This window comes from Lepisma saccharinum, chromosome 23 (assembly GCF_977018435.1).
Source record: "Lepisma saccharinum chromosome 23, izLepSacc3.1, whole genome shotgun sequence".
In the NCBI taxonomy this organism is placed as follows: Eukaryota; Metazoa; Arthropoda; class Insecta; order Zygentoma; family Lepismatidae; genus Lepisma; species Lepisma saccharinum.
Window position 1 is genome coordinate 46,998,877 of NC_139251.1, and position 12,573 is coordinate 47,011,449.

The 12,573-nt window shown below is 39.0% G+C and overlaps 1 protein-coding gene across 4 annotated transcripts in view; it reads right to left on the minus strand.

Moving 5' to 3' along the window:
- The window catches only part of sbm (L-type amino acid transporter sobremesa), a 199,233-nt gene that overhangs the window by 101,158 nt on the left and 85,502 nt on the right, over positions 1-12,573 (minus strand). For all 4 annotated transcript variants that reach the window (XM_083110004.1, XM_083110007.1, XM_083110005.1 and 1 more), the window contains exon 3: positions 11,290-11,391. In XM_083110004.1, the coding sequence (XP_082966130.1) occupies positions 11,290-11,391 (102 nt within the window). The remainder of the gene's footprint in view (positions 1-11,289; positions 11,392-12,573) is intronic.

Consider the following 12,573-nt stretch of genomic DNA (forward strand, 5'->3'; position numbering starts at 1 on the left):
TTTCTTCCAGACGGCCAAGAGCACTTACAGGGGGGGGGGGAGGGCGGCACAGAGGGGCAATTGCAAATTTATATCATTTTTGCTGTTGGTTTGTTATGTGGTGGATGAATTGATTAGGTAATGTATTTAAATATTATATAGATGAATTAAAGAAACATTGAATATGTACCAAATTAGTGTTAACATGTTGCACATGAATTTTCTCATTTTATGTTTCATATGTGTAAAACATATGTTCTATCTACATGAAAGTTGCGCATGTCATACGTACAAAAATAATTATATTCGTAATTTTTGTTTTCCGAAAATATAGTTTGTGAGCTTCCTTTCCAATATTAGCTAATGTGACATTGAACGTGTTGAAAAAATTCCAGCATAAAATGCCAATAATAATAATAATAATACCATTATTATTATTGGAACGTTTATCCTGGTACTTGTCCCCCCCCAAGACAAAAATTCGTGGTCGCGCCTCTGTTCACGATGCGGGGCCAACACGGGCATCTTGAAACTTACTAGAGATCGGTTATCACCAAAGACGAGAGCACTAACCTCTCGCCTACGCGGGGTTTTGGTTTTACATAAAAAGAGATTCCAAATCTAATTTTAAAACTTTCAGTCGGCTGTCCTTTTTAATTTATCTTGTACTGAAGGAACGAAATGGCTCGTGTTTCTCGCCGGTTAAGCAAGTACGAGAAGTTAACAATATGCTTAGATTAAAATATTTTATAATTTTAACGATAATGGCAGCTTCTTTCCTGAAAACGCGAATTTTGGGGAAAATAAAGCGAAGATGAGTAAAAGAACATTCACTTTTACAGAAGATAAACGAGAAAAATTCCGTTTCTACCACTGGCGTACGCAGAGTGGGGGCTGAAGGGGCTACAGCCATCCCCCGCCGAAGTTTTTAGAAAATCAAAAATCAAATGAAGGCAGTAGTAAAACCAGGAAAAAAAAAACTTAAAATGATCCCCGATAATTATGTTTGTCCTTGGGGTAACTATTAAAACGAAGGTTTAATTAAAATGGTAATTGCAGATCATATCTAAAAAAAAATTTTAAAAAATCGCACCAACAACAGGGTATCACCGAAATTGATTTACGGCGATGTATTCTATGATTCAAGCAAATATTTCATCTCACTCTGTTCAGTCAAGGTTAGATTCATGGCGCTGAACCAGCTTTCCATCTCCCCTTCAAATCGCACCCTGCGTTAAAATGAATACATGAATGTTGGTTTGCTATTTTCAAATGACAAACTTCTCATTTTCCGTTCCATCACATTCGAAATGAGCCTGTCTAGAGCTTTATATGTTTCGAGATTATTTGTTCTTAAAATAACCATAAATTCTAAAAAATGAAATAAAATTTATTTAAGTAAACTTTCTATTAAAAACAGGAAATCCGTGTGTTTTCTTCTAAAATGGAATTTCCCATGCATATATGTACGTGTATATGTATATATATATATTAATTTAAATTAAAAGGAGAGGCATAATTTATTTCATAAGATGAATTATATTAAATTAACTTATAATTAGAAACAATATTACGAAAATTTTCCCCTCAATTATGCACACACACACACACACACACACACACACACACACTGTGAAGGACGAATTGTGCACCATCCCCCAAATGAAAAATGGTCTTGCGACACTGAACGTACCTATGCACCATTATATTTCAAAAGTTCAGCCACCCGTCCCCGAAAAAAATCTGCGTACGCCACTGATCTCTACCAATAATTTAATGGTGGCTGGAACCGCTGCCCACACCTCTTTTCTGTCTACTCTGGCGACTCACATTTCGAGAGGCTGTGAAGCAAGCACAGACAACAGATAAAACGCTCGTTAAAATAAATTCCTCTGACTGCAACCCCCGTAAACACGAAAGTGGACTTAAAGGCCAGATTAATGGGGACGCTCACATTTCTATTTCCGAGACACAGGTAGATACCTGGCATAGTTGCCAACCCTGGCGAGAAGTCGCCAAATCTGGCTGAATCGTAGCGCGGGTGTGTGACGGAAATCATGAATATGCAGAAAAACTTTCCTTCAGCATATATCTCGTGAATTGGTGGAGACACTCCTTTTTTAAGAGTTACTTGAAACTTATTATCAAATAGACAAACGTTATTACTTTCTGGCACCTTTTAGGACATAATTATATATATATATATATATATATATATATATATATATATATATATATATATTAAAAGTACATATAATAGACTTTGCAGTACTGAGTCATTCTTGTACCCAACATTAAAATTAACGATCCTGTGCTGCCATCTATGAACGAAAAATACAAGCTTGAGGTATTTCGAGTGTAAATGCATTGTCAGAGTGGATCTATACGTAATATTCTGTTCTTGTGGTAAGGGTGTATAATGTTTGCATCTTTTTGGCTCCATAACGGAGGCAGGGCGTCAGGGTCAGAGGGCACACTGGGACTGTATTTTAAAAAAACACAGTCTGTACACATACACACGGGAGTCGCGGTGATTTAGCGGTAGGCGCATTCCTTTTTCCAGTCTACTTGTGAATGCGGTTTCATTTCTTGTTCTCTGATTGGCTGTTGGAAAGTTACTGTTCTGTGATTGTGAGAATATCTTCTGTGCGCTGTACGTTAGGTTAGGTTAGATTAGATTAGGTTAGAAAGCGGACATTTGGGCTTAAAAATACGAAATAAGATATTCTCACAATCGCAGCACCGTAACTTTCCAACAGCCAATTAGAGAGCAAGAAATTAAACCGCATTCACAAGTTGACTGGAAAAACAAATTCGCAGTTGGTAGGGTGTCCGATTGCCATGCGGGAGACTGCGTGCGAGAGATCTAAGGTAGACATTTTTTCCGACCTTGTCCTTGCATAAAGTGGACTTCAGCGTGTTGCTGATCACATCACCTCCGAAAATGGCCGAGATCAAGAATGTGTGGGGACTTACCTCCACATACCCTTACCCCTCCCCATGTGCATTCATACACACAAACACAAACCACAATTTCGTTTATCGGTTGAGACAATTGTATGTAACGTATTCTTATTTTGTTTCATTGTTAAAATGACAGGAAATTCGCATCACCATACATGGGCGTCTTCAGGGTTAGTCGCATCACCCCTCCACCCCCCCCCCCCCGGAGTAAGGAAAAATGTCCACTTCTTCTCTTCTCTCTATTCTGCTTTTCCTCTCCACCTTTTCTCTAGTTTTATTTTTCTTACTCCATTCTATATCTTTCTTCCTGTTTCCGCCATCATTTTCTCCTTTATTCTCTCTTTTTCTAGTGCTTCTCTTCTTTATTTCCCTTCTTCCTCCCATCTACATTTTCTCTCTTTCACTAGTATCTTGAGTATCCTTCTGCTTTCTCCCTATCTCGCCCAGTTTTTTTCCCTATCTTCTTCTTCTCTGTCCCCAACATGTTTATTTCTCTTCTACTGTCTCTCTCTTTCTCTGTACCTCGCTTCTTCTATTTTTTATTTTCTCTTTCCCTTAAATGGTTTCTTCTTACGCCAACAAAACATGACGATATTCACCTCCCCTCACTTATCCTTTGAGAAAAAATTGACTTCTGACCTTTAGCTGTGTTTGACAAAACCAACATGAAAACTGGAAGCTAGCAATTTTGTCATTTTACACACTTTTGGCATGTGTATTGTTAAATTTTAAACCATTATTCAAACCTGATACTGCATAATGATTAATACGACGAACTGAATTGGAAATAAGAAGTTTTATTTCTGAAGCCACAGATCAAGATGAACAAAAAATATTGAGTCGCTTCACAGAATATATCACACATATGAAAAATTTACGTGAACATATATGAGTATCAGAATCTTTTGAAACAAAACATATTAAGATGTATTTCCTTGATTAAGCAACTTTTGAGCGGATTTCATGTCTATTGCTAGCTATTTATACTTTTCCACTTGTTGACAACACTGTTGGGTGAAAGCAAGAAGCACCGAAACATTCCACCTTCAAGGTCACGGCCCCAGCGTACCGAACACCTACGCTTGTCGTAAGTGAACGTGTTTCTTTCTTCTTCTTCGAAACATGCGTTGTATATCTTCACCGGGAGACAGACGCTCACGTATGCACATTACGTAGAGGTACAAAAGTCTTGCTGCGATTGCATAAGACAAAAGAAAGTCGTTCTTTTCGCGCGGCGAGAGCTAGTTGCGGTAGACCATGGGCAATGAGTCAAATTTATGACTGCGCAACTTACGGTAAGCTGATCCCATACAACACTACAGGATGCTTGTAAAAGTATTGTCACTAAAGTGATTAAGATATCAAGCAAAGGGAGATACCAGAAATTATGCAGCACCAGCTGGAGTGTGAGAATCAGGAGCGTAGATTCTAGGCTAGCTAGACTATCTGCGAAGCCTGAAGTCTAGAGAATAAAATACAGGAAAAAAATCGATCAGAAATTGTAAATAATAGTATTCTGGAGTTGGCAACCTGATTTCCTATGAGTTGGCAACCTGATTTCCTATGAGTTGGCAACCTGATCTTGGAGTCAGTATACGCTACTGGCGATAATATTGTGATTATGTGGGGTCTACCTTCACAATCTATGTGGCTTGGTACGTCACCGCCAATAAAAATGGGCCACGTAGTTCCAATGGCAACTTCTACCCTCACCGTAGAGTTAGGCAACACACACAACTCCTTGCAAATAAGCGAGTATTTCAGGATCTGCGTGGCCCATTTTTATTGGTGGTGACTGTACAATGAGTAAGGGGTAATATTATATTTTCCTTTTGCCGTTATTGATAGCAGGGCTTTTTCGGGGATTTTGTTTTAAAATTTGGGTGGTGTAGGTTCGTGTTTAGGAGCAGTATAAGGGTACATTAAGAGCCAAATTGGGCCTTTGCGAAAAATGTTAGTGGGATGTTGAGGAACTTTTGGAGGGGTAGGTGCTGCTGGTTGATTGATTTTATAGCATGAGCACATCAACAATTAGGCTACTTTGATTGATTGATTGATTTGCTTATTTTACTTCGCTTTTTCTGATACTTTTGGATAATTTGCGAAGATTGGGATGAGTGGTGATGTGATGAAATTGATGACTCGCAAACATCCATGCCCAGGCCGGGATTCGAACCCGGAACGCCTGGCGTCGCAGCTCGATGTGCTAACCACTCCGCCACGGGGGGCGGCTAATAGGCTATTTTGCCCGTCACGCAATACGGGTATAAGCCCCCTAAACTAAAACAAAATTGAGGGAAGACTCCTAACAAGAAAATAAATATCTCTCTTAAAACTAATTGATTAACTCATCGCTTATGAAGAACCACAGAACCGCCCCTCTTCCGAAATATATTTCTAGATACGTGCCTGCTCTCAGAGTAGGCAACTAGAGTACAGGTTGATTTCTTTTCCCCGTATCTGAGGCAGCGAAAATAACTTGTCACAGTTCCCCCGTTTGCCTCGCGAAGATTGGGTGACGAAAGGTGGAGGGGAGGGGGACAAGCTCCACTAATTACGCAACCTCCCCGCTCTTTGGATGTTTATCAATTCGGTGCGACGTGGAAGAGCATCCCGCCGGTCTTGCCTCTACGGAAAGAAACATGTTGAAGCTACAGTTACGGCTCCAAGCGTGGAATCATAGGCGCAGACTCCATGGGGCTTGGGGGATGTTAACGATGTGGAGACAGAACCCCCCAAATAATTTTGCTTAAGAGGATCTAATGAGGATGTAACTCTCTTGTAAAGTTTACTCTGAATTGTGCCACATGAACTTAACTATAAATGCACATTTGAAATGTTCTAGACCATCAACTTTGGGGGGCTGAGACCGCTAAACCATCAACTTTGGGGGGGGGGGGGCAATGACTAACACACAGAAAAACATGACTTATTACTATATACTAAGTATGTAATTATGAGTATTGTTAAAATTTTTACTAAAAAGAGTTTCAAAAGACGATGTGCATGAACTAGGGTAGTTCGGGCTACAAATGGCTCTCACATGACATTCAGCACGAGATCGTTGATATATTAGGGAGATCTGTTTTGCGCTCCGTGGTAGCAGATATTAAAAGTCGGGAATATTTTGCTACTTTGATGAAACTTGTGACATCCATCAGTTCTGCATTCGAACTGTGAATAAAAAAATTGATATTTTTTAGGAATTCATGGGGTTTTATGAGATTCCGAACACTGAGGACAAAACTTAAAAAAGGGATAGAGTGAGTCATTCATTAATTTATTTCAGTGATCGGAGCCCCCAATAATTTTGGCAAGTCTGCGCCCCTGCGTGGAATTACTACATGACTGACAAATCCTGATCTGTAGAGCGTGTGAATTATTTCCTGTGGACAGGGGAAACCTCGCTAAATTCATGTGCACGATATGTATATACGTTAACGAATTTTTCAAGGCTATACAGGGCGTATATACAATCTTTATTTTTATGGAATACGAAAACGTGAGCGGAACTGACTAAAGAGATAATTCACTGCAGAAAGGATACGGAAATCTCATACCAAGGATATCTCGTTGCATGTATTTTAAATGTCAGTTTGTTTGTTTGAATTGTTGTTTTAAGTCCATTTTATGTACAGATAGGCTAATCGGGACTGGATCTACAGTTCAAAGTGAGATCCGAACCACTGTAAAATGTGCTTCAACAGGGTATTTTAAATGTCTGAATTATAACACTGTCATGTGATATTGTTATGTCTTCCAAAATTATATTTCTGTTCTGTGGTAACCAGATGCGACATATTTTAAGTGGCAGCTTTAGATCCAGTTCTTACCCCTCCCCTCCCGAAATAATTACAAGCAGCTCTGAAATATTCCATCAATAATTGTCAGTTCTTGAAATGGGAAGTTTCATCATTATTACAGAGTTCGCACTTCCTCAGTTGGGACATCACACTTCAGTCTAAACGAATAACCGTTCTGCCCCCCCCCCCTTCCCCCACAACCTCAAACCTCCACCAGGTTGTCATTTATATGAAGTTAGTTTTGCTGCACACCCGCTTATGCAGGGGGACAAACGGAAAATTTCAGCCCCAAGTTCAGCCTTGGGAATCGAAGCCGGGTTGCATGTTCTGAAATTTAAGTGCTTCCATTGGCCTTCCTGTCGTCTTGTGAATGCAAAGTTCCGGGTACTATCCCCGGTGGAGGCATGCTGAAAAAGTTATTGGTATCACAATTTCAAAGTCTCTTCATTCACGTTCAGCCTATTTGAGCATAAAGTGAATTTAAAAACAAACTAACAGATGGAAGGCTGAGGCTCTGGCCCCCGACCCCCTAAATTGTAGGGTGAGTTTCCCTTCATCAATTTCATCCTACCATCACTCATCCTCATCTTCGCGATTAGCCAAAAGAGGCAGTAAAGCGCAGGTCTGGTTAACCAAAGCCCGTCCTGCGACTCCTGGTCTCCTAAATTTATTTTTCCTATTGGCTTTTAATTTAATAACTTCGAGGCAAGCAGCTACGTGCCATCCTCAGAACATGGTTGATTGCTGATATTTTTTAATTTCTTCTACCTAGCTTCTAATTTTGTCAGCAAAAATCTTATTTGTGAACAGTTTATTCTACAGTAGTTTTATCATGTTTATGAAGAGTCCAATATTCGCTACCGTATAGAAAAGCAGGTTTTGAAATTATGTTGTGATATTCTAGTGTATTTGTATTCCAAAATTTCTTTTCAAACTTGCATTTAATCTCGATATTATATTTTTTTAAATTTTCGCAACTTCTTTTTAGTTTATTTATTTAATTCTGATTATTTGTACAGTCAGGTTAATTTATCCAAAAATTTTCATTGGGGGGTTGTAAATTCGCGTTTGGGGGATTTTTGTGGCTAAAACGACCATAAATTGGACCTTTGTGAAAAATTTTAGGAGGGCGTTAGGGGTGTATTGAGGGCGTTAGGGGTGTGTTGAGTGTGTGGGGCTGAATCAGTGGCCGACAGGACGATGGATGGAAATGCACAAGGAATGGTTATATTGATTTTCTTAGTGGTGGTCTACGGCATTTTCCATTGCGTTCTCCGAGTGAAAGGAAGAAGCGTTTAGAAAGAGCAAGGAAAAGCTTCTGGTGTAAAGGAAAGGAGTCTCCTCTGGTGCCCGCCAGAGGGAAGGACAGGTCAGGTTATTTCTGAAAGATTTCGCCCATAAGAAGGACTGGCAGCACATGCAAGGCTCTCTGCACGTACTCCAAGCACTGCTTGCGTCACTAAAATCGCGTGCAAGTAAAATATTAAGGGTTTCTCGCTCTCCAAGGTCAAAATGAGGTATGGTTATACCGGTTTTAGTTCAATATTAGATTATCCTCACGTAACCATCACGATATCACCACTATGCCATGAAAATAACCTTCTGTTGTCTCGGCTCAGTGAGGTTGGTCAAATGCAGAATGGTGTTGTTCTGTAATTCACAAGGCTGCATCCTTTTCGGCAGGGAAATCTTTAATGACTGGGCCATTAATGGACACGAATGATTTTTTCAATTGAGTTTGTTACATATATGCGAAATTGTACAGTATACGCTACCAATTCCACTTTCTTTGAGGGGGATTGAAATATCCCTGGCAGGGATAAAAATAATTTTCATGGCCGAGGATAGGCCCTAATTTTTTTGTTCTGGGGAAAATCACCGGCATCCCCTCCGTTAATTCGCACGCTGTTCATATTTCTAATTAAATTTGATGAAAAAACATACAAAACTTGAAGAGAGTATTCTCGTATATTTATAATTAGAATTTTACAACATGGTTGTACAGTCACGGACGCTGCCGAGTTGTAATGAATACATTGACTTTCAATGGAATCGCTACAACCCGGCAGTGTCCGTGACTGTACGAGGGGTTGCTGATAAGTTTTTGGCTTTTTCTAAACATAAAAAACGATATCTCAATGGTTTTAATAATTTTATTCAACCCACTACCCACTGCATATTACAAAATGGCGTGAAGGCATATGGGGATTGTTGGAGGTAAATCACCACAAATTCACTATCTTTTATACAAGTTATAGTTAATACAAGCAGCTTTGTTTTTTAAGTAAGTTATTGTACTAGTGATGCTGACAATGATGACTTTTTATGGACATTTAATATTTAAGGTTCACTAAAACCGAAGTTCAGGGTTCACTATAAGCAACACTTATATCGTACTTGGGTCAGAACTAGGAATTTAGATTCACTGTATACGAATGTTCACTGCAATTGAGTTCACTACACCTAGAGTTGGCTGTATGTATTTTCCATGCTTTAGAATGCCTATTCATATTTTTACTCTAATAGAAAAATATCCGAATTTTCTCAACCTTTTCAAGCACTTTCGGTTTGTGCAACACTCATTATTATTTATATTCTCAATGTTAATTTAAAACACGCACATATATATTACGACTACAAAAATCGATTACGTAAACTGAATCTATGCAGATTATAAGATAGAATACCGCGAACTGAATTTGAAAAAAAAAGTATCACTAAACTAAACCCACAGCGCTACAGCCCTTGAAGGGCCTTGGCTTACCTACCGACTGCTGGTCTCCCTCCCACACTGTTCCTCCGTCACCTGTTATAGCGTGGAGATCTTAGACCAGTATTGGGGTGACGGGTGATCAGCCCGACGAACCTCCAGCCGTTGTTGTAGGTCTTCTTGACCGGGTTACGATCACTCACTCGGAGCTTCCCAATTTCCTCACGATGGTGGGTTGCCACCGGCCCTATACGTAGGCCGAATAAATTCCGACCAGAGACGGATTCGAACCTACGCCGTCCCGCAGCGAACGATCTCAAGACGAGTGAACGCCTTAACCCGCTCGACTACGGAGGAGGACATCACTGAATAACCAGTAAATAAATTAATTTACAATATACTCTCCTCCAACACTAAAGACAGAAATTGTTCATTGACATTCTGTAACATCAATTGACATCAAGCCCATAGCTGTACTCAAAAATTTATTTATGACTGATTACATGGCGAAATTAAGGCTATAGTACCTTCTCTTCCACTTAGCCATTAGATACGATTTTCTTACATCTATTCACTAATATAATGAAAAATAGAAAAATCAGCAGAACTATAGTTGATGAGTTGATAAATAAGCGTGCACACAAAAGCAAATACAAAAACGTTTACGTTAAATACATAGTCCAATCACCATACATTAAGTATAATTCACTTTAATACAGTAGTTTTAATAGGATAGATATAATGTTCAATAGTCGCTTCTCTACTAATTCTTTGGATTTATCTATCTCTGTTATTATCCTGTGCCTTATTTTATGTCGAGACTCCACCCAGTCTGGGAAATCAAGTTACCAGTTCCAGTTCTTTAACAAATGCAGCTTTAAATGATTTCTGAATGTTGCGAGTGAAGAGGAAGCTTGTATTTCGGGAGGGGGGATTTGCTCGAGACTCCTGCAAAAGTAACGGTAAAGGAATCTGCGTCAAAGCACATAGTATAGTCTGGGGAGTGTATTTTATAAAACTATACGTACTTTATATTTACATGTGTGCCGGATTGACGTTATCTTGTGTTCTTGTATGGTATCCAATATTAACATATTACTGACTGGCTTCCTCTGAATGACATTTCAAATGTATTAATAGCATAACTTTATAATTTCTCTTTTGTACACAAAGCTCCACCGAACCATGACAATACCTTTGTTTTACGGCTGCTTTTATCACAGGGTGTCTACCAAAATAACAAATCCAAAATTCTTGACTTATTCTTGTCCTTTCTTTCCCTTTTCTTAACCTTCCCCCCCTTTTCTTAACATTTATTTAATAGCCCCTACTTAGGTATAGTTGGAAAAGAAAATAGATATTTCTATTAAATGAAAAACCCTTACCACAAGGATGAGAACTGAAGCTGTACTTTAACAAGAGATTTAGACTTCCTATAATTATTATTAATGCATGTAAAAATTAATGCTTCAGACTTAATCCTGGATGGGAAATGGGCACATTTCTTTAATACTTTGACAAAACTTCACGTATATAAAAATGTAATTCTTAAGAAACAAAATGCACAAATCTTAATGACAACTCAATACAATTTTAGATTTCAAAATATTCAATTTTATCTAATCCCAGTACAGGTATTATATAACATGTCAATTCACTATACTGTAAAAAAATAGTAAAAATTGTTGACCACAAGCATAATTTCTTGAAAATCCTTATTGAATTAAATTAAGCTTCAGTTAGTAAATTGAGTCAAAAATCTATGGACACCCTGTAAAAATGAAGAACCATATACATTATGTGCGTATTCGTAATCAAAAGCTCCATACTTACCAAGCAGCGAAAGGATACCGCACGCGACCCAGATGATAAAACTAAGGCCAACAGACCCAGTCCTCTCCATCAATCCAGACGGTGACACAAAAATTCCAGACCCTGCAAAGAACAATTAATTCCACTTGTTAAGCCGATATATGCAACTGAACAAGACATCGTTAAGGGGAAAAAAAAAAAAACGCAATTTTTGAGAAAGGATAAGTGAGGGGAGGTTAAAATCGATAAATTTTTCCCTTAAGTGTGGTACACTGACGTCATGTTTTGTTACTGTGTTTTAAAACCTTATTACTTTTAAATTACTGAGATATATTGTTTTAACATTTTTAATTCAACCAGTGTTTACGTAGTCTAAACTCTACATATCTAGAGCATTCCCTGACATTCGCTACGAGACTCGGCGGCAAGCTGCCCGGCATCAGCGTTTGTCTTTCCCGGTGAACGGGTCAGCGACAGTCGCTAGAGTCGGCTATTAAAATTACAGTTTTCATATTGTGTACTAACCTTGACTGCAGAAGGTGTTGAAAATGATGTCCCTCTGCTGCAACACATTCCTCGCATCTAAGAAGGAAATTGGCATTTACACGTGCAAGTTCGTCTACTGTAATTCTTCCGATATCTCGTACAATACTCTCTTTTAACTCACGGATGGTGTGCGGATTGTCTTTGTATACTTTATTTCCCTATTTTCTTTCCACTTTTATTGAGAACTGACCCTGTTACTCTAAACTTTTTTACGAGGTTTAATATAAGCGACTGTCGCGGATCCGTTCACCGGGAAAGACAAGCACTGATGCCGGGCAGCTTGCCGCCGAGTCTCGTAGCGAATGTCAGGGAATGCTCTGTATTATTCGCGCTCTACCATTGCCTTTTACCGGATTGATTGATTGAGTTTGTGTTTAAAGTCCACTTTATGCACAGTAAGGCTAATCGGGACTGGACCTACAGTTTAAAGTGGGACCCGAACCACTGTGTGCCTCCACAGGGCATGGGCGTAACTTGGGACCTAACTTTGAGGGGGCAGAATCAAACTGGACCTTATTTTGAGAGGGGAGAATTAAACTGGACCTAATTTTCAGGGGCAGAATTAAACTTGAGCCTAATTTTGAGGGGATAGAATTACACTGGACCTAATTTTAAGGGGACAATCAGAATTTGGGACTAATTTTGAGGGGCAGAATCAAAGTAGACATAATATTGAGGGGCAGATTCAAACTGGACCTAATTTTGAAGGGGCAGAATCAAATCTGGGGCTTAACTTTGGGAGAAGAGATTCGAAAAGTT